Genomic DNA, 27,876 nt, shown 5'->3' with positions numbered 1-27,876 from the left:
CATGTGACTTACTCCTGACCAATGGGCTTTAGGCAGAGATGTCTATGCGCTACTAAGCCGGGCCCTTGATCACATCCTGTCTGAGCGTATGAGTCTCCTAACTGCTGCTGTAACAAGAGGCTTGGAAGAACCCAGAATTATTACCTTGGCATTCTGGAGTCGGAAGCTTGATGTTATCTTAGGAGATACGGGGTTGGCAGGGCTGGTTGCTTCTGGAGGTGCTAGTGAGAATCGGTCCCCATGCCCTTCCCGGTTGTGAGAGTCCAACTGCAGTGTGGGCTTGGTGGGCCCTCTCTTATGTCACTTTCATCTCCTGCTTCTGACGTCCCCTCACTCTGCCTCCTTCTCGTGAGACCTGGTCATCTCACGGGGCCCTGGGTGATCCAGGATTCTATTTGCACCTTAAAATTCTTCACTTGATCATATCAGCACAGCCCCTTTGCCATGACATGGTCTCAGGCTCTGGGGATTGGGACAGGGACATCTTTGGGACCTCATTAGTCTGTCTGCCACAGTGATCCTCCCGCCCCCTTCCCTGTCCTGGTCAGCCTAGAGGCCACGTGTTCCAGTATCTAGCCATGAGGTGGAAGGGGCTACTGGCTTTTTGTGAGCCCAAGCTATTCTCTGCGTGTTAAGCCAGTTAAGACTCGGGGCACAGCGTGTCCCTGCAGCGTGGCCTGGCCCCATGGATGCAGCTTCCCACGGTCTCCTTGTTGCTCTGAAGCCTTGGCCATGGCTGGGAGAGGTCATCCGCCTCCCCAGGACCCCTGCCTCCTGAGCTGAGAGGTGAATGGCATGGGGACTCTCGCGGTTGAGCAGGGGGTTCTGGGAAAGTACCCCTGGGGTGACTGGGGGTGGCCGTGGCCGTGGGCTGTGCTCTGGCTAAGCAGCGTTCTCGGTCACCTCAGCCAAGGCCTAGGACGCGCTTGCTGGCTTGTGCTTCTAGAGCTCAGGTGGTGGACGTCCCCAAAGGCCCAGATGTTAAAGGCTTGGTCCCCAGGGTGGCCTGGGAGGGAGTGGGACATTTAGTAAGGACCTGGGAGGTCCTCAGGTCGCGGTGTGCCCTGGAGGGGACGGTGGGGCCCCGGCCTCTTCCTGTTCCTCTAGTTGACCTTCTTCAGGACATAGGAGGTTCCGCTCTGCCACGTGCTCCTACTGCGAAGGCCTGGATCGGAATCTTCAGAACCATGAACCCCAAAACCTTTTCTCTTTATAAGTTAATGATCTTGGATATTTTGTTAGAGTCATGGGGAGCTGACATGCCTGGGCTCCAGAACAAATGCCCGTGGGACAAAGAAATGTGTGGGCGAGACCTGAGCCCACCTAGACTGGAGGCCACCAGGCGGCCTGCTGTCTGAAGCAGAGCTGCCCAGCTGGGCCCAGCCCAGATAGCTGAGCCACTCCAATGGCACGTTGTTAGAGTCTGTGAACAAGTCAGGATGGCGCCTGGCATTTTGCCAGAGGGAATGGTTTGTGAAGTAACATCAGCGAGCCGTTAAGTGTGGAGGTTCCTGATTGGTTGACTGATGTATCTAGTTTATGCTAATTAAGATAAGCTGTGTGGAATGTATAAATACCTCTGTTGTCCTACAATAAACGGCTCCCACTCCTGCTGTATCAATCTACACAAGTTGCTCGTCACCCCCCAGTTATTTTGCTGCAGCCGGACTGCGGCAGCATGTGATCATGAACACTTGCTGCGCGCCACTGAGATTTGGGTTGGCTTGTTACGCAGCATTATTTGAGCAATGGCTGACTATTACACTTATACCTGAGGGATCTTGGGGTTTCTGAGTGTCTCTGGCCACTTCCCACACCTGGCTGTAAGGATCTGGGTGGGAGAATGGCCACATGTCCACCCTCTATCAGGGAGGTCCATATCCTTTGTGCCTGTCCCAGTTCAGGGTGACAGCAGGTGCCCGTTGCTGCTATAGAGCAGGGGAAGAAGGCAGCGCCACACACCAAGGTGGGGAAAGTGGGTCTGTTTGTTTTAATTAAACCGATTGAAGAAGCCAAGACACAGACAGAAAGAGACCAAGAACAAGACTGGAAATAGTTTAGAAAAGGAATGAAAACGATGGCGGTGTCCGCGCCGGGTGGCCTCGGGGCGGCCGCGCCCTCACGTCAGCTCCAGGGCCACTGTCAGGGCGAGCACCAAGGCGAGCCGGACACCAGCAGGGCCAGAAGCAGAACCTGTGGGACGCGGGAGGCAGCGTCAGAGTCTGCAGACCTGGGGGGGTCCACTGGGGGGGGGCACTGCAGGGAGCGGCCCGGGGACGCCGAGCTTAGAGGTCCCCTGCGAAGACGCTGGATTGGGCATCAGGGTGAACGGGGTCCAAGTCCAGCTCTGCCGGCCAGCCCGCCCCACCGCCTGGGACCCGTCCCCCAGCTCTCAGGACGGCAGAGGGGCCTGGGGGTGGGGCGTCCACTGTGAACCGTGAGGCTGGCCCTGGAGCACGTGGGGTGGGGGCGGGCCTGGGAGCAGTGTCTGGGTCCCTTGGGGTGCTTTTCCAGTTGGGGGGTGCAGCCTAGGGAGGAGAGTATGAAGGACCCCAGGTGGGGAAGCTGTTCCCACGTGTCCTGTGGAGTCACTAGGGCCCCAGAACACAGCCTCATGGTCCCTGCTGGACACACGCCCTTGGGGTCGGGGTGCTGAGTGCCCTGGGCTCAGAGAGCTCCAGACACCATGGATCGTGACAGGGGACACACTTGGCTCCCCAAATCCTAGCCGGCTACCTTGGGATCCCAGGCCCCCCTTTACTGCCTCCGTGCCCCCCTCTGACCACACCTGACCCTCCTCTGCCCAGCTACAGGGCGACGGTCTGTCTGAGGGCGAGGACCATCAGGGGGACAGAGCTTCCTGGGACCTCGAGAGTCCTCACGTTTAAGCAGGGAGCCTTAGAAGGGGACTTACCGTTGGAGTCCTCCGTTCCTCTGGGAATATTTGGGTTTTCTATTGGAAAGAAAGAGACCGAGAGAGGGGATGGCCCCCGGAACTCAGAGGGAGACCCTTGTGCAGCACCCGTGTGGGGTGACAGGCAGCCTCCCGCCCTCTCTGTGGCGTGTGACATCAGCCCATTGTGCAGATGGAGGCGCGGGGGGAGGTGGGCAGGCGGCCCCGGTCCAGTGGCAGAGCTGGGGCTAAGCCAGAGTCTCTGACCCCAGGACCGGCGGGCTCTGACCACTGGGCAACACTGCCTCTCAGGGGGACACCATCTCAGGGCAAATTCAGAGGATGTGGCCCCTGCTGCTCCCTCCTGTGGGGACAGCTCCGAGTCCGGGCCGTCCCCAGGGGCAGCCCTGCGGGTCCCCAGCTGAGGCTGCCTACCGAACACGATGAGCCGCGTGTGGGTGTCGGTGGCGCCCAGCGGGTTCTGGGCCGTGCAGCGGTACATGGAGCCGTTGAGCTCGGCCGGGACCCGTTCCAAAACCAGCTCCTTCCCTGCGAACTCGGCGCTGCCGTCCAGGAGGCGGCTCCCCACCCGCGTCCACGTGAACATGGGCTCCGGGAAGACTTCGTTCTGTTGGCCGGAGCAGGGGACGGCGGGGTCACGGGAGGAGCCACCATGTCAGGGCCATCAGGGTCCGAGGCAGGCCTGGCCGGGGCCGGCCACCGTCCACTCCTGCCCCCCACCTAGGAGGACAGAGCGTCTCCCCTCATGGTAGCTCATTCTGCCACTGACCACACTGGGACACTGTGGACAGCTGGCGGTGGCCCTTGGGCAAGGAAGGGCACAGGAAAGGGTCACCAGGAATGCTGGTGACCTGGGAGTGTCCTCCCACCTGCCCGCCCCCCCCTCGGGCTCAGAAAGAGGCTGACCTGGAATCCGTGGACCAGAATCCTCACCGTGTCCCCGACCCTGGCTCGGCTAGGTGTCATCACGATTTTGGGTCCTTTGGGGGCAACTGTAGGGAGAGGAAGGTCGGGTCAGAGAGGTATGTGGCGGGCAGTGGGGGGACCACCAAGGAAAAGAGGCCAGCACGCGGGAGGGAAGGCTCTGGCCAGCAGTCGGCACCCCTGGGGTCGGCCGCTTCCCAGTCGGGCCTGCTGCCCCCTCGTCCAGCCACTGACCCAAGCTCTGCAGCGCACAGACCTGCCCGGGACCTGGGGACTCAGTGGGACAGGACACGGTCCTTGCCCTGTAGGGCTCACTCCTCAGTGGGAGAAAGACGGGCAACCGGCTGGAACGAACCCGTGGGACATGGGCAGAGTCCGGGGTGGGACTCAGGTGGGCAACCCGGCCACTCACGGGGAGCCTGTTCCCGGGCCAGGCCACCCGAGCCATCCAGCGCCCACTTGCTCTAAACCCTGGGGAGGCGGGTTCTGCCATTAGTGTCCCCGGTGTCCGGTTCTGTTCACTGAGGCCCAGAGAGTCACAGAGGGACTTGCCAGAGGTCACAGGGTGGGAAGGATGGGACCCTGACCCAGTCTCCCGACTCCTGATCCAGGGCTCCGTCCCCGTGGTTCTCTGGAATCCCAGGGTGGGGGTGCCCAGGCGGGGACACCATGGCTTTCCACGGAGCAGGCGAGGACACAGTGGAAACGGCCAGCGCCCGCCACCCGCGGCTTCCACTCTGTACCAGGAGACGTCACCAGCGCCCTCAGAAGCCCACGCCAGCCGGGATTTGACAGGAGGCGCTGAGAGGCAGAGGGTGCCGTCCTCAGAGGAGGTGGTCAGGGAAGGTTCCAGGTGGAGGGAGCGGCCAGTGCACGGCCCCAAGGCTGGCCAGGGAGGCGCCCGGCCGGCATGCGCCTGCTCAGCTTCCAGGGCCCGAGGACGGCGCGGGGCTGGGATCGGGGTCAGGCTCTGCGCTGCCCTCTCCAGCAGTGGCAGGGGGAGGAAGCTTTGTCCCTGGCCTGGGGGACCCTGGGGGGCCCTGGGGGGCCGCAGCTGCCCTGGCTGCTCCCTGCGCCCGTCCTTCCCCAGCGCTCACTCGGAGCGGAAGTCTCGCAGCTGGCAGACGTGGGTGGCTCCCAGGCGCTGCCAACTTCACTCTCCGAGGACGAGACCAAAGAGCTATCAATTAGCCACGCGCAGGACAGCTGAGGCGCCACGTGGGCCCCGGACGGCGCCTGCCGCGAGGGGTGGGCGCCGGCAGGAAGGCGGGTGCCTGCTGCTGCCTCTGCCAGCTGAGCGGGGGCGTTCCAGAGTGTTCTGTGGCCCTTGGGTGCGTCACTCCATGTGGCCTTCCCAAACGCGCCGTGGGGACCGTCGCCTGACCCTCGCCCGCACCCGCCCGCTGCCCTGGAGATGAAGGGCTTGGCAGCGAGCTTTGCTTCCTTCCTTTTTCCCGTGGTCCTGGGCAGGGGACCCAGGGCCTGGTGCAGGCTGGGCAAGCGCCCTGCCACGCGTCGGCTGCGTCCACCTCAGGGACACCAAGCGCCCGGCCCTTCCTGCGCCCGCTGTGCCTGATTCCAGTTCACCTCTGGCCTCTCGAGATCGTCCCCAAGAGGAACCAAGGCTTAGCAAGCCCCAGCCACCCCTGGCCTTCTCTACTCCCTCTTAGGTGCCGCCTGGGTTGGGGGCAAATGGGAAGCCCCTGGCGGTGGGATCTGGGTGCTGCGGGAAGCGCTGTCGGCTGCGGCCAGCAGAGGGCGCCCCACAGGAGAAGGCTGCACCCCGGGGGCCAGGCAGCGGCCCCCTCCCAGCTCAGGCTCCTCGCTGCCCTGCTCTCCAGAGGCCACGCCTCCTTCCTGCTGGCCCGGACAGCACCGGGACTCCATCTATCCGCTGCCTCACATGCGCTAGACTCCTAGGTCCGACTCGCACCCAGGCCAGTGCTTATGAGGCAGGTTACCACGAACCCATCTGACCGGCTCCCGGCAGTCAAAGCCTGACCCTTGGCTGCTTCTAGAACCCCACACGGAGAGCACCCCGAAGGCAAGGCCTCGGTCTCCTGAGGTTTACTCCTCTCAGACTCTGGACACTCAGGAAGAGCAGAGCCCAGAGACCCCGGATCCAGGCCTCCCTTCTCCTCTGGCTGCAGGACCTGGGTAAGTAGTTCCACCCGTCCCCCACCCCTGAGAGGGGAGAATAGGCCACACGGGCTTAAGAAATGCTCCCAGATGAACTGGGCGGGAGACAAGGGCACAGTGCGAGGTGTAAAGAAGTGACTCCACCTCAGGGAAATGCAAAAGCCCTGATTAGATAAGCACCCTCCTCTCTCCCCAGCACCCCGATGCAGCACTATGAAGTCCACAGGAAAGTTCTTCTAGGCTTCCCCAGGAATTTGGGGTGTTCATTAAGATAGCAACTCACCCACCCACCCATCCCTCCATCTATCCCATCCACCCACCCACCCACTATCCACCATCCATCCACAAACCTGCCCATCTATCCACCTATGCAATCCAATCCATCCATCCATCCATCCATCACCCACCCATCCATCCATCCATCCATCCATCCATAAACCTACCTATTTAACCTCCTATCCAATCCACCATCCATCCATCCACTCACCCACCCACCTATCCACCTATCCATCCATCCATCCATCCATCCATCCATCCATCCATCCATCCACAAACCTGCCCATCTATCCAATCCAATCCATCTATCCATTCACCACCCATCAATAAACCTACCTATTTAACCTCCTATCCATCCATCCATCCATCCACCCACTCACCCATCCATCCATTCTTCCATCCATCCATCCACAAACCTACTCATTTATCCACCTAACCAATCTGTCCATCCATCCACCTATCCACCCACCTATCCATCCATCCATTCATCCATCCATAAACCTACACATCCACCCAACTGTCTACCCACAAATCTAGCAATCTGCTCAGCCACCCATTCATTCATCTGCTCCATCCATCTAATTATTTATTGTACACCTGATTTGCATGAGTTACTACGCAGGGCAATGTTAGGGATGCAGTGATTAATAACAATGGCAGTTTATATTCACTGAATACATCTTCCATCTGTCACTAGGCTACACACTCTGTATGTACTGCCTTACTTAATCTTCACAACAACCCAGAGAAGTATTAGCCAACTAATTATTCAACTAGTGTTTAAGTAATATGTTGGGGTTTTTTCTGAGCCCTGCACCATATGAACACGGCAAATTAAAGACCTGCCCATTCGCAACTCAAATCTCAGTAGGGGGTTTGGACAAGAAAGAAATACAGACTACACTCTGAGATGAGTGTCACTCCAGAAGACAAAGTCAGCATGGGGCGTGGAAGGGCTGGGAGGAAGAGGCTGTTAGGGACAGTAGAGGCTCAGAGGGAGGAATTGAGAGTGTCTGGGGTAGGATTATTCCAGGAAGGAAGGAAAGCCAGAGGCTCAGAGCAGAACTGTTGCTCATGGCGTGGAGGGCTTTCTGTCTTTGAAAAAAACTCTGGGTTTTCCTAGGGGGAAGTACTATTTGAAAGTCCCAGCAATGCAGGAGGGTTCTGGCTGTTCTGTCTCCTTGTCAACACTTGGTATTGTCAGTTTTTAAAATTTAGCCCGTTTGGCTAGGGATGTGGCTTGGGGGCCCAGTGCTTGCCTAGTAAGCACAAGGGTCTGGGTTCCATCCTCAGCACTCCAAAATAAAATGAAATAAAAGCACAGTCTCAGAGGTGGGTTTGAGTGTGGATCATTCAGGCAAGAATAAGGAGGCCATGGGGCTGGAGCAGGTGGATTGAAGGGAGAGTTATAGAAGAGAAGCACCTTGGAGCTGGGATTTGGGTTGGAGGCAATGGCGGCCAGGTGGACTGGGTCTCCCCTCTTTCTTCAGACATTTCTAAGTTGTGATAGAAATCTACCTGTCAGGAAGGGCTCTGTTCTGAAGTGCACAATCTGATAAACTTTGATACGGGGAATGGGCGTAACCACCGTCCTGAGCAAACTCTAGAATGTTCCCGTCTCTCCAGAGGGTCCCGTATGCTTCTTTCCTGTCCAACTCCACTCTCCAGGGGTAAGTGCTGATCCACTTCTCTCAACAGAGGTGTGTTTCCCTGTTCTAGAACTTCACAGAAATGAATTCGCACAGCGAGCACTTTTCATCATCTAATTTCTTTTGCTTGACATGATGTTAAACTCCATCACTGTTGGTTCCGAAGCTCATTCATTTGAAATGATGAAAAGTATTTTATTATATAAACATGCCACAAATTTGTTTATCTGTCTTGCTAACCAAGGGCATTTGAATTATTGTTTTGTTTTTTTGTTGTTGAAGCACAAATAAATCTGCAGTGAACATTCAGGTCCAAATCTCTGGAGACATATTTTTCATTTCTCTGGGATCAATTCTTCAGAGCAGAACTGTTGCTCGTGGCGTGGAGGGCTTTCTGTCTTTGAAAGAAACTCTGGGTTTTCCTAGGGGGTAGTACTATTTGATAGTCCCAGCAATGCAGGAGGGTTGTGATTGGTCTTTCTCCTTGTCAACACTTGGTATTGTCAGTTTTTAAAATTTAGCCAGTTTGGCTGGGCATGTGGCTAGGGGGCACAGTGTTTACCTAGTAAGCACCAGGGTCTGGGTTCCATCCTCAGCACTCCAAAATAAAATAAAATAAAATGATTAAAAAGAATTTTTTTTTTTTTTTTAGCCAGACTTTTTTTTTTTTTTTTTGTACCAGGGATTGAACTCAGGGCACTCAACCCCTGAGCCACATCCCCAGCCCTATTTTGTGTTTTATTTAAAGACAGGGCCTCACTGAGTTATTTAGCGCCTTGCTGTTGCTGAGGCTGGCTTTGAACTTGCTATCCTCTTGTCTCAGCCTCCCAAGCCTCTGGGATTACAGGCCTGTGCCGAGGCGCCTGGCTTCTCAATGAAGTTTCAATCTTCATTTCCCTGACTCATAACGCACACAACTTTTTGTATATTGATTGGCCATTTGCAAATTTTTACTTAAAAAGTGTGCTGCCCCTCGTGGTTATGAAGCAGTTCTTCATGTGTCCTGGGTCTGAATGCTTTGTCAGGTGTGTACTGAGAGTTTCTCTCTCATTCTGCGGTTTGCTTTGTAATTTTCTTAAAGAGGTCTTCTTGTAAGCAGATTTGAATTCTGATTCAGTCCAACCAACCAATCTCCCATTTTCCGGGTGGTGTTTTCGTGACTGCTCTGGGGGTTCCCTGCTGCCCCAATGTCGTGAAGACGTTTTCCAGTTCTGTTCCAGAGCTTCATGATGCCGGCTTCGCACTTACGTCCATCATTCACTTCAGATTAACTCGTGGAGGGGGGGGGCAGGAGTCCAGGCCCGATTTTCCCTCTGCGTGTTCGGGAGCTCCAGGGCCATTCGTTAAAAAAGAGACTCCTCTCTCCTTTCTCCGTGGCCCCAGGGTCTTTGTCAAAAATCAGCTGACTCTACACTCCTGGCCTATTTCTGGGCTCGATTCTGTTCTATCAATCTTTGCCTTCATTGGAGGGTTGGGGCAGGTGGACTTGTGAGTCATGATCTGATTCATGTTTTAAGTAGATCAGGCTGGTGGAGAATGGGATGGAGCAAAAGTGGAAGCAGAAAGCCAATGTGGGGGTGACTGTGACTCCAGGTGTGAACTGATTGTGCTTAGGTGGGTGGCCGCAGGGGGATGGGCAGCAGGGGGGAGGCTGGGAGCAGGGGCGGGGCTGGGAGAAGAGAGGGGGCTGAGAGAAGGGGCGGGGCTTGGGTGGGCGGGGCTGGGTAGCAGGGGCGGGGCTGGGAGAAGAGAGGGGGCTGAGAGAAGGGGCGGGGCTTGGGGTGGGCGTGGCTGGGAGCAGGGGCGGGGCTGGGAGCAGGGGTAGGGCTGGGAGAAGAGAGGGGGCTGAGAAGGGGTGGGGCTTGGAGTGGGCGGGGCTGGGAGCAGGGGCGGGGCTGGGAGAAGAGAGGGGGCTGAGAGAAGGGGCGGGGCTTGGGGTGGGCGGGGCTGGGAGCAGGGGCGGGGCTGGGAGAAGAGAGGGGGCTGAGAAGGGGTGGGGCTTGGAGTGGGCGGGGCTGGGATCAGGGGCGGGGCTGGGAGCAGGGGTAGGGCTGGGAGCAGGGTTGGGGCTGGGGAAGGGGCGGGGCTGGGATATGTTCTGGGGTGGACGGGCCAGGGCTGGACAAGTTTGGACGTGGGATATGGGAAGAGTGGGCGTGCGGGTGGTCCCGAGGCCTCTGGCTTGATCTCTGGGAAGAATGTGAAGCCATCCACCAAGATGGGTTCCAGGCACCATCAGGCACAGTGATCCAGATCACATGACAGCGGCCATGCCAGGAGGTCAGGGGTGCAGAGGGGTCCTTCCAGCTGAAGGCCTGGAGGAGGCTTCTAGAGCGGGTGGCATTTGAACTGCGGGCAACCTGCCTGGCGGGGAGGGAACTGCAGGAGCGAGGTCCACGGCAGGAGACCAGCCCAGGCCTTTAGTGGACTGACCTTCAAAGTCCTTGCCAGATGCTTGGGTTCTGTGCCCCCAGGTCATCTCCTCCACCCCGCTGTCTCGCCCAGCGTGCGAGTGCCTGGTGGTGCAAGGTGAGCTCACTCACCCCCAGCTCCCCGCAGGCCACGGGTCCTGCCCACTGGCTCTCCGCCTCCTCAGGCCGCCAGGAGGGTGGGGCGCACAGTGGTGGAGAAGGTGGGCTCCGGGAGGCTGACGCCTTGGCTGGCTGATGTAGGGATAGTCACTCTAAGCCCGGGCCCCTCACCTATGAGGCAGGAGTGACAACAGGGCCACAGCTCGGTGACAAGGGTACTGGCCAGGGAGCTCTTGCAGCCTGGTCCTGCAGTTCCCATCCTGCTCCCCATCGGACAGTTGGGACACTGAGGCTCAGAGGCCTGGGATTGGGGAAGCCAGCCCAGGGCCATCTTTATCCACTCCCCCAAGTGAGCCCCTTTGCGCGGTGGCCCTGCTGTGCCCCCAGGTTGCCACTTCCCCAGGTGCACAGATGTGGCAGCTTCTGTCCACTGCCTGTGAATGGCCTTTCTTCCCTTTACTCTGTGCAAGGTGCGGTGCCCACAGGGATGGTGCCAGGTAAGGGAGCACGTGGGGCGGGACAGGCAGGTGCTCCGCTGTGGCCTGGGGGGGACACTGAGCGCTCCCTCCACAGGCTGACCTGAAGGCTTGTCTGCTCTTTCTCTTTCTTGGTGGGTGGGGCCAGGGAGCCAGCTCTCAGGAAGTGAACATTCCCCCTATCCCCCTTAGGCAGGGGTGGCTCTGATGGACAGGTGGCCAGATGATGGCTACCCACCCACTACCTGAGCCAGAAGGATTATGGGAAAGAGGGAGGGGCCAGAGGGGGAAGGGCTGACCAGGGAGGGGCGGAGCAGGCTCTGGGTTGAAAAGACCCCAGCCCCAAGCACAGGGCTGGCCCTGCAGAGCCCCTGAGACACCTCTGTGGAGTATCACAGTCCATGGTACCCAAGAGGTGGGGCCTGCGTCAGATGGACGCCACAGGAGGCAGAGGGAGAGCTCAGGGCGGACACTGTCTGCCTTTGACCCTCCCCTCCCTTGGGCCCTCGAGTGGTCTCCCACCTGTGACGTGGATGCTCACACTGTCAGCCTCACTGGCTTCCCAAGAGCAGCCAATGAGTTAGCACAAGAAAAGCGGTGACCGTCCTGCACACAGTAGGTGTTCAGTAAAGGTGTTTTGGAGGGGGAGATGTTACCCTTACGATTTTCTTTATGGGCAGGTGGCCTGTGGAAACCAAAAGGCCATTTTAAAGGGCCCTCAGGGAACTAGCCTCACAGCCAGCCAAGGGCACCTGGCCCAGGGCTGGTGACATCAGTGGCTGGCATTGTGGGGGTGAGGAAAGCAATAGACCAGGTTCAATATCCCAGCTCTGCTAATACGAGTAAGTGACTTGGGTCCTGGAGCCCAACCCAACCCCAGTTTTGCTCATCTGTAAAATGGGAACACATGGCAAACTTGTGCTTGCGAGAACCGAAGGGGGTGGTCCCTGCAAATGTCCTGGCACACAGGCAGTGACAAGGTACACGAATCCTCTCCCACGGTGGCTGATATTGAGGAGGTGTCGGGTTTTCTGGTGGGCCAGCAAGACACAGACTGTGCAGCCCCCACCATCTTGATCACTGCTTTCTGTCCTTGTCATGAGGGGCCTGGGCTAGTCCCTGACTGCTACAGGCCACTCAGGTGACAACCCGGGTATCTTGGGCTCAGGGAAGAGCTGTTGTGTGCTGTAGATGAGGTTCAAGGGGACACAAGCAGAAAGGACCTGCGTAGGTCATGTGTCCACCCCCCGCCCCCGCCCTCCCAGTCAACACAAACACCTGGCTGTAGGAGGTATGCATTTCTGGTGGGGAAGTCCCACATGTCCCCTCCTGCCCTGCTCTGACTCAGCTGGACAGGAGCCCAGGAGGAGCAGTCTGTTCCTTAGAGCTGCTTTGGGGAGGTTCCAAGTTGGGCTCTGGAGGAGGAGGAGGCACTCACAGGCAGGGGTTGGGTCCCGGGGCTGAAGTGGCCCTGGACATCCAGTTTCCAGCAAGGACCTGCCTGGTCCATAGCCACAGAGGCGGGGCTTTCCTTGCCCTTAAAAGTGCAAGCAGGAGTCACACCCTCCCCAGTCCTGTGTGTCCCCAATCCAGCCGAGAGGCTTCCTGTGACCTCCAGGAGGCCCCACCTCAGTCAGCAAGCCCACGGCCTCGCTCACACTGTCCCCTGAGCCCACTGGCCTCTTGTGTGACCCAGAAAACCTCCTGTCACCTCCCATGCTCCTGACTGCAATCTAGACACCTTCACCGACCTTGCTGTGACCTTCCTGGCCTCTTGTGACCCTGACCCTATCCAGCCAGCTCGATGACCTCAGAGGGTCCTGCCTCACCCCAGCAAACGCCCCAGCTTCCGGGAACCTCCCATTTCCTCCAGTCCAGTCGGCAAACCTCCTCCAGACCCCGGCTCTATCTTGGGGCCGACCTGCTCCCACTCTCCTCCCCCCTCTCCACCTTCCGGCCGCCCAGGGACACTCTTCCAGAGGCCCCACCACCCAGCTCTGCAGGGGGTCTGTGGAAGGGTCCTGAGCAGCCTTACCCAGCGTGACCTCTGCCTGCATGGGCATGGACAGCGCCGGGTGCTTGACCTCGCAGCTGAAGAGGGCCTCGTTGTCGATCTGCGGGTTGAGCGTCCAGGTGAGCAGGGCGCGCACCTCCACGGTGCCGTCGCTGCCCGGGCTGCGGCTGTGGTGCAGGAAGTACACGGGCTCGCTGCCGTGCACCCAGCGCGGGAACTCGCGGCTCACGACTGTCTCTGGGATGTTCTCGGTGGTCGGCTGGAGGAGGAGGCTGGGATCTGGGGTCAGGCCGCGGGAGGGGCGCTCCGTGTAAGGGCGGCCACCCCGGGTCTCCGCGTCCAGGAGGGATAGTGACTTCTGCATCTTGGTTTCGTCCAAGTCGCGGTGCAGGAGGCTGCGGAAGGGTCTGCTGTCCTGGAGGGGCCCAGAGCTGACAGACGGCGGCTCGGAGAGGGGCACCGCGTCGATGAGATCGCCGTCCCGTTTGAAATAGACCTGGAATTGCAAGGAGGATAGGAGGAGAGATTTCCTGTGAATGACCTTGACCTTGGGTGGGCTCTCAGATGAACCTGCCACGGCGCTGGGTCTCCCAGCGCCTGCTCCTCTTGGTGCTCGTCCAGATGGGCCTCCCAGGCCCTTCCCTCGGGCACCCCCAGGAAGATGAGACCAGCGTGGCACAGTGGCCCTGTGCTCAGGCCCTGGGGACAGAGCTCTGGGACAGCTGGGGAGACCCCGGTGTCAGTTTCCTCATCTGTAAGGAGGAATGTCTACATCACGGGGCTGGTGGAATTCAAATCAGTCTCCATAGGGAAATGGGCTTTGGCGGAGAGAGAAGCGGGTGGGGGCTCAGGATGAGGGAGGCCGTCCTCTCCTTCCTCTGCGGATGGGGAATTCGAGTTTGGAGAGGCCGCATTTAATTTAATTTGCTGTCTTTTTATTTTGGTACATGCGCCCAGAGTCCTGCGGGGATTGGATGCATTTTTTAATAAATCAGATAAATAAATCGATAGGAGACAGGGGGAGAGGAGGGCAGGAAACCATTTTCTGGGACACAGGTGGGGAGGGTGGGGGAGTGAATGCGGGATGCGGGGAGTCTGCCGAGAAGAGCCTCCGAGGCACATAATAGCCTGCTTTAGGGCTCTCTCCCCCTCCCCCTTTGCTTTTTTTTTTTTTATTTGAAAAGCGCTTCAAAAGCACGTTTGTAATTTATATCAAAGAATTTCTTTCAAGTTCTGACGTCCCAGGCAAACGTAAGATGCCTGGAATGTGAAGAGGTGAGGAGCGGGAGGGGGGGAGAGACAGACAGACAGAGACAGAGACAGGAAGAGACATAGACAGAGACACAGACAGAGAGCGGAGACCGTCCTTCCCTGGCAGCCCAGCCAGGTGGGGGGTCTTGGCACAGCCCAGGTCTGTGAGAAGCCTTCCTTTGTTCCCTCTGGGAAAGGAATTTCTCTTTGGGTGGAAAAGACCAACTTCTCTGATTTTTAGGGAGAGTGGACTTCTTTAGGGGGTCAGGGGAACATTTGGGGACATGTCCTGCTTTTGACCTCTGGTGGCTTTAAAGCCACCTTTTCTTCCGCTGTTTGTTGGAGACTACAGCTTGCCCCGTGCCCTGGCCCATGTCCCCATCCCCCGTGCCTCTGCACCTGCTCCCTGTCCTGGCCTGGGCTTCTGCACACACTTTCTACCCTGTCCTGAGCAGCTGGGTCTACGTGGCCCCATATCCTGGGTGGGACTGGGCCAGATCCCCAGGTCCCAGCACTGGATCACGCCTGAGAGTCACGTCGGCGCCAGGGACCCTTCCCCTCCTCTTGCTAAGCCCTCGCCGTGTATGGAGCTTCTAGGGTCAAGAGCCAAAGTATTAAAAATGTCAAAACTGGAGGGTCCTCAGCAGCAGTGGCTCAGTTTCCCTTCTGTGACCCCTGAGGTGCCACAGAGGGGCTCCGGGGGTCCAGGAGGGCGACTTGCCCTCCCTTCACTTTAAAAGTCGGACACACGGAGCTTCTGAGTCCCGCAAGACAAGGTCAGGGTCAGCTGGGAAGCAGAGGCGGAGGGCGGCTCCCTGCTCAGGCTCCCCCCCCCACCCCCGAACCAGGGCAGGCTGGGCGGCAGCTCCGTGGTGGGCAAGTAAGGGCCACCCTGCTCCTGCGAGGGGTCTCGAGATGCCGTGAGCTTGACCAGTGGCTCTTCGTGAGGCTGGCGTGGGTCTGATGAGGAGCAGCCACTCGTACTATATGAGGAGCTCCCCTTTCGGATCCCCTCCCTCCTCCCTCCCTCCCCCTCCCTCCCCCCTCCCCCTCCCTCCCCCTCCCTCCCCCCTCCCTTCCATCTTCCTCTCCTCTCCTCCTTCTCTTCCATCTTTCCCCCCTCCCTTATGTGAGCCACGTGGGGTCCTGGGAAGAGCCTTGGACTTGAAGCTCAAGGGCAGGGACCTGAGTCCCAGCTCTGTCAATCACGTCTGGGGGACTTGGGCAAGCCCTTCCCCCCTCTCCTCCCCGCTCCCTTGTCTCCGTCCTGCAGCAGGGTGTGCTGGACGCTGGGCGCCCGGAGACCACTCTTGCCGGGACATTCTGGGATTCCAGCCCAGGAGGAGTGGGGGTTCTCCGCCTGGGAGCCAGAGAGGCTCGGGTGCCCAGGTGGGTGGAGTGAGGGAGGGGACCCAGGCCAGGGGCGGGTCATGCGCCCAGGCCACACCCTCGGTGGGCACAGAGGTGACATCTGCAGGCGGTCAGCAGGTGAGGAGGGCGGGGCCGCAGGGGCACTCACCGTGGGCGCTGGCTTCCCCCCGGACACGATGCAGACCAGCGTGAAGTTCTGGGCCTGGTAGCGGCTGAAGGGGGCAGGAGTGTCAGCGGCCACCACTTCAATGGAGGTGGGAGGAGCTGCCACAAGGAGACAGAGAGGGGGCTCGCTGGGGTCCCGGGCTGGGGCTGGGGCTGGGAGAGGCAGTGTCCCAGGCCTCCAAGGGCGCCACGGGCACCCACCAGGTGAGCTCGGGGTCCCTGTCTGGGAGCACAGACCCAGGCCGGCCCCTGGGGCTCGCAGCCAGCAGGCAAGACACTCAGGAATCCAGAGGCCACCATGGTAAGTGCGTCAGGTACCCAGGGGGTCACAGTGTGGAAAGGGGACCCTGGAGCTCTGCTGGAGAAGCCACACTGTGCTGTGATCTGAGGAGGCAGCAGGGGGCGGGGACAGCAGGGCCAGGACACTGCAGGCCACAGGGGCCAGCTCAAGTGTGGGCAGTCAGGTCCCACCATGGAGCTGGCTGTGCCTTTGCCAGCTGTTAAGGACGCCCTGGGACAGTGGTGGGCGGAGGCAGGTGACTGGGGCCTCTGGAGCCGGGAGCTTCCCTCCCTTGCTTTCTTGAACTTGGCCACTGTGACCGCAGCCTCCCACCAACTCACCCCCTACTCTCCTCTGGCAAAGCCTGGGCCTGGGCACTGCGGGGTATGTGACGGGCACCTGCTGCCTCAGGCCCTCCTGGTGCAAATCCCAGCCGGTCACTACCACCCCACGTCCTTGGCCCATCACCCAAGCCGGGGCCTCCGCCTCGGGTCCATTAGGTGGCATCGTGGCAGGCAGGCAGCGAGGAGCGCGCTGCTGGATACGAGAGGGTCCGGCACGTGACAGGGATTCACTGTGATCACCGGCTCCTCCTCGCCCTGGGCAGGTCGGGAGCCAGAATCTTGGGAAAGGCCGGAAGTTTGCTTCCCAGCCTTGGGCCACGTGCAGAGGCAAGAGTGAGTGAGCGCTGCAGGGGCTTGTCCATCCAGTGAAGTTTAATTAAATTCAGCAAATGCTTCCTGCCACCTACTAGGTGCTGGGCATGGTGCCGGGAGCTCAGTGTGGCACCCAGAGGCGGCGTGGAGCAGCCTGCGGTCGGCGGGGGCGGCAGACACCAGGCCGCTCTATTTTAAGGCCTCCTGAAGGGAAGCCAGGTACCGGCTGCTGTTCATTCATTCTTGCGGCCGCCGCTCAGCTCGCTGTGGGCAAGAGGAGGGAACGACAGGAAGTGCGAGAACAACGCATGAGGATTGTAATTAAGGAACAGATGGCGAGTGGGGCAGGAACGCCAAGAAGGGAGAAAGCACCGGAATTCTTCAATCACCCACAAGCTGCAGACACTGCCATCTGACTTTTCCAGAACTCGATTGGAAACTGGGATCCCTCAGGAAGAACCTGCAGCGGGTGACCGTCACCAGCGGCGGAGCCGGGGATGCCGGGCTCTTCCTGAGGGTGAAGTCTTTGCAGGCACATCATGGGTCTGGGAGGCAGGTTTGTGGATTCCCGTTTTACAGATGGGGACGCTGAGGAGGTGAGAGGGCCTGGCCAGGTTCTGGCAGCCAGCGTGACAGGGGTCCAGGATCTGAACCTGGGGCCCAGCTTCTCACCTGCAGCTGCGCCAGCTCAGCCTTCAAAGGGGAGCTGGGACCTCTTGGTACCTCAGGGTATGTTTTAGCCACCAGGGACAGTCACTTCCCTGACACATCTCAACCTCCAGAGATGCCTCTTTTGCCAGTTAGAGCTCAGCATAAAGCTGGGTGTCTGCAGGAGTGGTGAGCGCCCCTTGGGGGAATCCTGGACCTCAGAGCTACAGAGGGGTGTCATCAAACCACTCCCTCTTTCTTTTTACCTTCACTGAGCGGAGATCAGACACCTAGAACCTCCTCCAGGAATAGCATTAAGGAGTGAATGAGATGATCACCAGGTGACTGCGGAGCGGGTCAGCAGGCCTAACTCGCGTTATCTAACTTTAACGGAGCTTTGACCCTCGGCCCTGGACCCTCACTAAGAAAGCAGAGAGTTGAGGACAGTGGCTAAGAGTGTGGACTCTGCATCAGACTCCCCAAGGTTCAAAGACCAGCTGTACCACTTACTGGCTGGGTGGCTTTGGGGAAGTCACTTCACCTCTCTGAACCTTAGCTTCCTTATCTGCAAAATGGACTTACAGGGCACTTACAAGGATTCGACAGAGTAGGACCTGTGAAATGTTTTCCCCAAACAGATCAGCCACACTTATTGACAGAGTTACTTATTAACATTATTTGGGGCTACTTGCTAAGGACCAGAAAATAAAGGCTGGCCTCTGCGCATCCGTAGATTAGAGAGCAGACCAGAAGGTGCCTCGACCTGCACCCACACAGTGGCCATGCATGCCAGGAGCATTTGGAATGGGAATTGTCCCAGATCACATGGGCTGGGGTATAAAAGGCACACCAAGTTTTGGAGACTGACTTAACTTTTTTTAAAAACACATATGAGATGCCACTGGTATTTCTATACGAATGGCATGTTGGCGTGATAAGGTTTTCCGTATATTGGGTTTAATAAATATATTATTAAAATTAACTTCACTTTTCAGTTCTCCCTTTCCTAAGGTGCTGATTAGAAAATTCAGAGTTAAGCATATGATTTGCATTTCTGTGGGGCGACTCTGACCTGGGCTTCCTGTTGAACAGGTGAGCGAGCTGAGCACCCACAGGCACACCAAAGTCAATGACAGAGCCTTGACTGGCACCCAGGCTTCCGAATCATGGCCAGGGTCCCCGCAGGACACACGCGCGTGTGCACACACACACAGAGATACTGGAGATCTGCACCCGAGGCACGCACACCACCCACACAGGCCTGATTGGGAGCTGTGTTCATGTCCCTCGTTATATTTCTGAGCAGGTGTTAGCAATACGTAGAGTTAATCAAGCTCATAAGACAATAACCGATTCCGTGGTGTGGACCGTGAGGCAGCCGAGTTGCTGCTGTCACCACAGACAGCCCCGGTCCCCCCACTCTCCCATCAGCGTCTCCTCGGGCACCGTGTCCTGGGAAAATGTCACTCTGCATCTTGCTTCCTGTCACTTGGTAGAGGGCTCCGAGTGCAGGCAGGCAGAGAACAGTCCATGCCTGGGAGTCCCCGGCTGCCCCAGGATGCTCGCCCCACACGTCTCTCTCCTCCCCTTCCTCTTCTTCCCGGGACTGAGTGCTGCATCTTAGGCTAAAGACACCACCATAAACCCCCCCCCCCCAAGTCCCCCCCTCCAGAGCCTGGAGTCCTTTCAGTTTATTTCTCACTTTGACTTAAGTGGACCGGGTGCTTCTAGAAGTTTCCTTGACTAATTCTGTCCAGCATCAGGCTAGGGGAAGCGGCTTCCTATGTGACACAGCTGGGGGTCCCTGTTAACCTCCGTGGGCCCTGATCCTCGGCCACTGAGGGAGGCAGGAAGCTACCTGAGACGCGGCATCAATGTGGACACATGCAGTAACGGTCCAGTGACCGGTTTTATGAAATTAGCTCTCAGGTACCGCCCGTCTGGTCATCGCAACTCACCCTGCAGATAATGTGGTGGGTCTCCTTTGCTCGGTAAATCAGCCTGTGGCCTTTGCGACTTGGGAACACAAACCTGATCTGAGAGAAACTCCAGGATTCTTGGACAGGGATATCTGCCCTGAGTCTGTGTCTAACTGTGACCACCACAGTCCAGTTCTCCTCCCAGGCAAGATGCCCACCCCTCCGGCAGCCCCCAGGGCATCAGCTCCCCATCTCTGCTGCCAAACCCGTGGATCTGAGGGCAGATCGGTCACCTCTCTGGACATCAATCTTCCTGTCTATAAAATGGATTCAACCAGACACAGCTGCCAACCTTGGGCTTCCAGGGGCGGAAGCAAATGAGACTGTGGACAAAGCCCTCCTGTGAGGCCAGAGGGCGGAACCAGCAGAGTACACAACCCGTCCTACCTCCCAGCTGCCCACACCCTCCCTCGGTGGACAGGGATGCACAGGGGCACTTCCATCCCTCCTAGGAGTGGCTGTTGTCTCCAGGAAGGGACAATCTCCCCTGCCCCTCAGGTGCCACTCCGTGTCCCTGCTTGAGTGCCATTTATCACGGGGAGGACATCAATTAGATTTTGGGGAAGGATGGGGGGGCAGACAAGCTCAAAATTATATTACTTGCAAAGAATCCATTCTCTCCGCGCGCTCTATCGACTGCCTGCCCCTCCTTCCGGCTGCCCGTCAAGACAGAAAGAGAAAACTACCCTCTTAATGTAAGTGTCCGTGAGTATGAATGTCCCTCCGTGTTCCCTATTTTAACTTCTTTCTTTTTGGGTCTCACTCCCTGCTTTTTTTCCTCCTCCATTTACTCCACGGGTCTTTCTGCTCCTTCCAGATGCCCCTCAAGAGAGCGCCCTCTGCAGGAAGCCTGCTGCACTGCAGCCACACTGACCCCACCAGGCCGTCCTCCGTGCCCCCCACATGCTGGTCCTCTGTGGCTTACCCCACTTCACCCTTCAGGGCTGGCCCACCAGTCTCCTCCTCCAGGCAGCCCTCTTGGACGAGGCTGGGCTAGGCCCTTTCTCCTGGGTGTCTGGAGCATCCTGTGCCTGTCTTACTCATTGCAGATTGTCATTCTGTCCCGGGTCCACATCTGTCCCCTCTACATAAAGTGTTCCCCGTGGGCTAACCTATTTCCAAACCAACCTCAAAGCACCGGTTGCCCACACAGTAATTTCGTTTCCATTCTCTTTTGTTCCCCTCCTTTCTCTGAGCCAGACAAGGGTGCAGCTTGCTGAGGGGAACCCCAAAGACCCCGCAGTGAGGGGACCCTGCCCCCATCTCCAGCCATCTCCTGAAGGGACCCCCCATCACCATGCTGCAAACACAGGGAGGGCTTTTCCTTTGTCTTTTTATCTCCCTGCATCTGCGGCAGCTCCGCGTCACCCCTGGTCTGGGCTAGGCTCCCCTTTCCTTCCTAGGGTGCCCTGTAGTGGATAATTAGTACAGACCGTGACTGTGACTTTCTCTGACTCCGCCCCCGAGAAGGTAAGCACCTTGAGGAGAGGAACTCTCCTTAGTGTCTGTCACATCCCAGGGGCCTGGCGACAAGGACTTGCTCAATAAACAATGCTGGAATGGAGGGATGAGTCGGGGGAGGGGGCCGGGTGTCCCCCCCTCCAGTCCCTGCCCACCCAAGTCCTCCCTTCCAGCCGAGGCCAGACCCCACAAGCTGGAGGATCTCCCACGAGCAGACGGGGGAGGGAGGAAAGAGCAACTCTGTGTTTTATGGGAAAATTAAATATTGAGCTGAGTAGTAACAGCAGTCAAGGGGGAAAAAACCCGACAAAAAGTCCCCAAATGGAGCCGCCATCGGTGACGAGAGACATAAACGCAGCGTCTGCGCTGGCACGGGCTGCAATGGGCCCTTTTATGCCGCAGCTGCTGAGCCGAGCATCCCCCCGCTCAAACTTGAACTTGGCCTTGCTGAAAGGAGGGGCAGGGAGGGGCGGGGAGGTCTCGGGTCTAGTCGTTGCCCGCGTGCCCCGTGCCACTGCCCAGGGATCCTCCCCACGGGGGCTTCTCCGAGTGGACTCCGGAGGCTGCGGGCGGGCACTTCCACCCACCTGCCTCCCGCCCCCGGGGAGCGGCTGGCAGCGCCCGCTCACCTGCCTCGCCCTCCCCTGCCAGCTGTTGTGCGTTCGCTGTGGCAGAAGATAAAATTAACAGCCCCAACTGGAGGCTCTGGCTGGCTGCTGGGGGAGCGCGGGGTGCTGGGGGGGAGCTGCGTGCAGGCGGCGCTGAGGCGGGGGTGGGGGGCACAGGTTATGCAGGTTACTGCTGGTGGGGAAGTAAAACCCCAGGCACTTAAAAGGGTGGAGGGAAGGCCTGGCCGCAGGTTTTGTGCCAAAGCTGGATTTGCACGCTAGCGCTATTTTCTAGAATATTCCTTTGGAGTACGTTCCCAGGACCAGCAGCATCGGCATCTCCTGGAACCTGGGCGGATCTGCAGCTTCCTGAGCCCCCTTCCAGATCCCGCCATCTGGGTGTAACTCGCTCCCCAGGTGATCCCAGGGCAAGTCTAGAGGAGCCTCTGCCCTGACCTGCGCCGGCGTCATTTGGCTCATCTCTAAATTCCGGGTGACAAGAAACGCTCCCGGTGTTGCTATGTGAACCAAGGGCTTGGACTCCAGTAGGTGCTCAGTAAGCAGAAGGGGCTCAAGGGAATTGGGAAAGCTCAGCTTCTCTTCCCCAGGCCCCAGAACAGGGCAGAGTCAGCACCCGGAGCCTCCGGGGCTCCATGCACTGATTGGGTGGAAGGACCCCCAGTTTTCAAAGCCCGCCTGGGCCAACTTTCTGTGCCTGTCTTGATTGGCTGCTTGCCAGGGTTCCAAGTTTTCTGATTGGTCTCCTCAGCTGCCAGTCCTGGGTGGACCCTCGCTGCTCCCCAGGGTGCGGGTTCCAGGCAGGGCGGGGCGGGGCGGGGCGGGGCCTGCGATCTGCTGCCTGGAGGTGGCCTGTGCATGGGTGACCGTGTCTCCTCTTCCACGCCATCGTAGTTTATGTGACCACTGAGTGAATGTGCTTAAGCCCTACGCTAGGTTCCGTTTCTGCAGAGATGAAATCTATGGGGTGTGACATGAATTCTTTTTAAATAGCAGCGGGGCTGGCCAATTTGGGGGATGTTTTCAATAAGCCCCAGAGGTGCACATTACACACATGAGCAGTTTCTCCCGGTGCCGTGTTTGCAGCTTTATGAGAGAAGCTTCCGGAAGCCTGGGGAAGCTTGGGGAGGCCCGGTGGCCACACCTACCCTGTGGCAGCAGCTCCCAGCTGCTCAGCCAGAGGGCAGGGGTGAGAGGTCTCGGCCACACCTTCCATCTACAGCCCCCCACCCCTGCCAAGGACTACCCCTGTCCCTCCACCGACCCGTGTCCCTCCACGTCCAGGGCTTAGAACAGGGCTAACTCTAGCCTTATATGCCAAGGTCACAGCCCTTCGCTTAGACGCCAAGTGTCTTTAGGCAGTTGCTTGGCTTTCTGGGCCCCTCCCAGGGGACAGTGATGACAAGAGATGTCAGTGTGGGGTCCGTGGGGAATGAAGTACAGAGAGTGCCCGACTTAGGATGGTCCTGGTTACAGTGTTTCAGCTTCATGCTGGGAAAGTGACACACGCTCAGTGGAAACGTCCTGGTTGGGTTTGGGGTTCTGGTCTTTTCCATGGATATCACCCTGACACTCTCTCCACGGGGGCAGTGGGGAGGCAGCGGGTCAGCCTGGCGATCACAAGGGAAACCCCCACTGGCCACCCACCGCGGCTGTGCTTGGCCCTTAGTGAGCACACACTAAATTTTACTTGATGCTGTGTTTTTATTTGCTGGTGTGTGTGTGTGTGTGTGTGTGTGTGTGTGTGTGTCTGGGGACAGAGGCGTCCAGAGCTGAACTTCTGTTGGGGCTTTTGAGGCCGATTCCTAGTGACCCCCCACAATTCCTCATTTAAACAGGGGTGCCGCAGAAATGCCTAAGGGTCCACTCACTCGCCAGCACTGGATCACAGTGCAAGGCCACCCCAGCCTCCCATGGCACCTGGGCCGTGGTCACTCTGCCCCCCACGCCCTGGCTCAGAGCCTGTCTGCCAGCGGGATCCCCGGGGACACCGCAGCCACCTTTCCTGCCCAATCAGCGTTTTAGGATTGATTTCCCGAGTCAGAGGGCAAGTAAATCATTTGTGTTGTTGCTGCTCAGAAAGCAATTTCCAGAGAGGAACTGTGAAGGGCGTGTGGTGGGAAGGGGGCCGGCTGTTTTCCCCTCCTGGATATTTTGCTATGCAAAGGTCCAAACCGTGCTCTACAGTGACCGCTCGGCACTGTCGTCCAGTTCTGCAGAGAACTCACCTCTCCCTGCTTTACTGAGCGTCGATCGCCCCGTGCCTGTTTAAGGAACCGAGTGAGCTGCTGGCCGGGCCGAGGGCTTTGGCTGGCCCCTGGTGAGGGGGGTGGGGGCCTCAGAGATCCAGCACTGTGCCCCTCCTGGTGGCCTTGCCCCTGCTCCGGGTGCTGGGGCCTCAGCCACTGGACGGGGAAACCGAGGCAGGAACCCACTGCTGGGAGCAGCAGAGTCAGGCCTGCTGGGTCCCAGGCTGGGGCGACTCGGGTGTCATCCTGGGCGCAGGTTCCCTTCTGCAGAGGCAGTGGGTGCTCCCTCTCCCCAGGAGTGTCTACGGGCTGCATCTCTTGGGGGCCGCCCTGGACTCGGCTCTCCGGCCGCGTACAGCTCTGGGGACACCTGTAGCCTCGGCTCCCGCTGCTCCCTACATCACTGGGCCGGAGGCGCCGCGTCCCCACAGCCACATATCACTGGTAATTAAGGGGCTGTCCCAGGGAGGGGAAGTCTACCTTCTGCCGGAGCCACTAAATCCAGCTCCCAGGGAGCAGAGGATAAAGCATGGCGCTGACCTGACACTTGTCAAGGTCTAATGACGCTCCGCAGGCTGCTCCAGCAGGGTCCGAGGCCAGAGGTGATGGACGCCAGGGCAGGAGGGGAGCCAGACACAGAGGGTCCAGGGAGGCGGGGAGCCTGGGGCCGCAGCCCTGCCTGGACAATTCAAGTCTCTTCCTCCTGCTCAGGAGGCTGCGGTGGGCCGTTCTACGTGAGGCTGTAGAGAGGCTCTGGAGCCAGGTGATCTGGGTTTAAAAAGAAGCTCTGCCACTTACTTACTGTGTGACCTTGGGCAAGTTATTTAACCTCTCTGGACCTTGTTTTCCTCATTGATTCAAACAAGAATAGTAAAAGTAGTTACTTTCTAAAGCTTATGAGATTCAATGCATTAACATATTTAAAGTGCCTGAAACAACAATTGGCACTTACAGCATTCACCATTTGTCCTATATTGAAACGGATCCCGATCTCCTGTGGCCCTCTTGGGAGAGCGGGCCTCTCTCAGTCCTTGCCCCAGAGCTGGCCCACAGGAGAGAGAAGCTCATAAGCGTTGGTTCACTCAGAGGATCAGCAAGAGTGAGAGGTGAATGAGCCGAGGGCCTGTCCACCCCCAGCCAGACCTGAGCTCCCTGAGAAGGGAGGTGACCCCCAGCGTGTGGCCCCAGAGACAAGATGCAGGACAGATGTATGTGCTGCTTCACCAAATTGTCTGCTCTCTGGCTCAAACCAGGGGCTTCCCAGGTCACACCCAGGAGGGCCTCAGAGGCCTGGACTCCACCAGCAGCCAGGCCCGGTCCCCGGGGAGGAAGAGTGGCGCCCAGTCCAGACCCTCGGTTTCCATGTGAGCCGACTGGCGCTGACCCCCTGGAAGGCCAGCCCAGGCGTTTGGCGCTGTCCTGTGAAGTAGAGGCCTGTGTCGGGTGGGGCCCTTGATCCAGAGGCCATATGGCAGCCCTAGTGCCCCCCGCGCGGACAGCTGGTGTCCCTTCCTCGGAGCCTCATGCATGGGGTGGGGGTCGGGGGCTGGGCTCGCACAGGCCTGAGCTCACACCTCACCTCGCTCACCGCTGGGGACACGTCCTGACCTCTCCTGGCAGCCCCTGGTCCTCTCGCTGGTCCTAGGGTCTCGTGGGGGAGGAGAGAGGGCCACTGAGGGACGCTGTGGGCCTGGGCAGGGGCAGAGTGGGCTGCGGCCAAGGGCACCTGCCGCGGAGGGGCCGTGTTCAGAGACCACCGGTGGGGAGGATTCTGGAAGCTTCTCAGGAAGCAGTCAGGCAGCAGGCCAGACCTTTGGGGCTGGAGCTGGGAAGGACTGTCCTTGCGAGATGACCTGGCTAGCTTCTAAGTGCTCCTCGGAGCCTCACGCCCATCTGTCTGGCCCCTCTCTGAGCCGGCTCTCAGTCGGCGACCTCCACCAGCTGGGGGGGGCGTGGGCAGGCGGCAGGCAGAGTGGACGTCCTCCCTCCAGGCCCCCAGCGGCCTCCGGACACTCAGGAAGACGGTGCCCGGGCTCTGACGCGCTCACGTGCTGCTTCGAGGAGCTTGGCCTCTCTGGCCTCAGTCCCCTGGGCCGCGGGCCTGGCTCTGGCCGGCTTCTGACAGCCCAGTTCCGCCGGCCGCCTCGGCCCCGCTGCCCTGCGGAAGCTTGGCTGGCAGGCAGAGGTCCACGGGGTCCTTGGGCCCGCGGCCCGGCCTCTGCGCCCCAGTGGCCCTTTCTCTGCAGTCCCCGTGAGCTGAGTGACATCGGGCGGTTGCCCAGGTGCCTTCCCAGCAGAGCCTCTGCATCCAGCACCGGGTCCTGCGACATCTCCCCATCTGTCCCCATCTCTCCATCGGCCCCCACACCCTGCGGCTCTGATTAGAAAAGCCTCTCGGGTCCAGCTGCGGCACAACTGCCCAGGCCCCGGGCTGGCTCCAGCCTCTCTAGCCTTCCAACAGCTGCCCTGTCCTCGTTAGGAGGCCAGCCTCCTGAAGGCCACACTGCAGCCCAGCAGATGCCCCTGTGGCTTCTACTTAGCAGAGAGGGAACCTGAGGCCCAAGGGCCACGTTCCAGTTAGAGGTGGTGGAGCGTAGTGGTTGGGTCCACGGGCTCTGGGTCCAGACCCGTACCAGACCCGTGTCCTTGGGCGGAGAGTAAGAGCCCTGCAGAAGCTGTTACTTCTCAGTCTACACACTTGTGAAATGGGGAAAGTGACAACAGGACCCGCCTTGGAGGGCTGTTATAAATGATACAGCAGGTGCCTGGCGGAACTGTACCTGGTGTGTAGTAAATGCTCAATAAACATTAGCTGCTTTCATTACTATTAGTTGCAGGACCGGGTAGAAAATTCATGTCTCAATCCAAAGCCCACACCTTCAGCCATCCCTCGACTCTCCGAGGAGCTCAGCTCCTTCTTTACGACCAACCTAATTTAATGGAGGGAGAATTTTCCAATCGGGGATCATCCAAACTCCTCCTTTTCTAGTTTGGAGGACGTGGTGGCTTGCCTGTCCCTCACCCAGAGTGGTAGGAAGGGGACAAGGAGAGGAGAAGTGGACATGGGCCTGCCTGGGCGGTGGCTTGGCCCCCAGGCCCTGGGCCTCTGGGGCAGGGGGTGGAGTCCGAGTTCTTGCCTCTCCCTGTCATTCTTGGTGCCCCTCGGGTGTCTGAGTAGCTCTGATCTGGATCCCAACCTGCCCGGGCCTCCTGTGCACGGCAGCCAGTTGGCCCCCTGGAGTCTGTGGCCACTGCAGTCGCCTGGGGCTGTTAATGTAATTAGATGAGTCCAGCAGGGGGCTCATCCACTTAGGTTCCAGACGGGGGACCAGCTGGTAATTTTCTGCTCGGCAGGCGTCCTGGGGGCTGAGGGGCTGTGGCTCTGACTCTTGCTTTCAGCAACTCTGCCAGGAGGTCTAGTGACCTCAGCCGAGCAGGCTCCGTCCACTGACCAAACCTGCCCCCTGGATGGGTCACACACCCGAGCAGTGCGGGCTCTGCCCCGGGGGGTGCCCGGGCAGCCTTCTGGAAGGGGCTCCCACCGACCAACCCCACTTTCCCACTCTCGTCCCTCAGAGAAGCAGAGGAGTGTGGTGCCTCTGTCCTGCTCAGGCTGCCGGGGACGAGCAGCCTCTGAGGGGGACGGGCTCTGCTCCCAGCCTGGATCCCCCCACGCCCCTGGGGGGTGCAGACTTTCTCCTTCGCGAGTCCAGAGGGGGTCTTAACACCCCAACTTCTGGGCCTGGGAATCCACTTCTTTTTCTGAACAGGAACACCAGGGCGGGAGTCCAGAGAACCAGGTTGGAGACTCAGGGTCCGTCTCTCCAGAGCGCCTAGGTTCTGGCCAGGCTCACAGATGGGGCTCACGGGGTCCCCCACTCCCCTTTCCCCTGGGAGCCTCGTCAGCCCCAGGAGAGTTGTTTCAATGGGAAAGTTTGAGACATTGGTCACCAGGGAGCTGTCTGTGGGCCCATCACCCAAAGTCCCGCAGCTGGGGAGCCGGGAACCTAAACAGAAGGGGCCAGAGGGCTTTAGAAAGCACAGGCGTGGCCGAGGGCCGGCTCCCGGAGAGGGAGAGGGAGCAGGAGACGCAGCCCAAAGGAGGCCTCGCGTTCCAGTCACTGGTTTTCAACAAGGACGCCCAGAGGACTCGACGGGAGGGATCACATACTCAGCCAATGCACCAGACCCGGGAGGGTAAGAGCTAAAAGTGCACAAACTACTAGAAGAAAAGTGCAGCAAAAGCTCCTTCGCTGGGACACTAGAA

General features: G+C 59.0%; 1 protein-coding gene across 1 annotated transcript in view; it reads right to left on the bottom strand.

Annotated features, from left to right (window-relative positions):
• Nucleotides 1-1,985: 1,985 nt before the first annotated feature.
• Nucleotides 1,986-27,876, bottom strand: part of Igsf21 (immunoglobin superfamily member 21) — a 179,014-nt gene continuing 153,123 nt past the window's right edge. The window contains exons 5-10 of the mRNA XM_027951960.2: nt 15,694-15,809; nt 12,945-13,419; nt 3,821-3,906; nt 3,329-3,521; nt 2,915-2,953; nt 1,986-2,193 (exon numbers count right to left, since the gene is read on the bottom strand). Of these exons, the coding sequence (XP_027807761.1) occupies nt 2,120-2,193; nt 2,915-2,953; nt 3,329-3,521; nt 3,821-3,906; nt 12,945-13,419; nt 15,694-15,809 (983 nt within the window). The 3' untranslated portion in view covers nt 1,986-2,119. The remainder of the gene's footprint in view (nt 2,194-2,914; nt 2,954-3,328; nt 3,522-3,820; nt 3,907-12,944; nt 13,420-15,693; nt 15,810-27,876) is intronic.

Source organism: Marmota flaviventris, chromosome 10, assembly GCF_047511675.1.
Source record: "Marmota flaviventris isolate mMarFla1 chromosome 10, mMarFla1.hap1, whole genome shotgun sequence".
Classification (NCBI taxonomy): Eukaryota; Metazoa; Chordata; class Mammalia; order Rodentia; family Sciuridae; genus Marmota; species Marmota flaviventris.
Note: the sequence above shows the minus strand (reverse complement) of the source record. Positions and strands in the feature narration are given on the sequence as shown.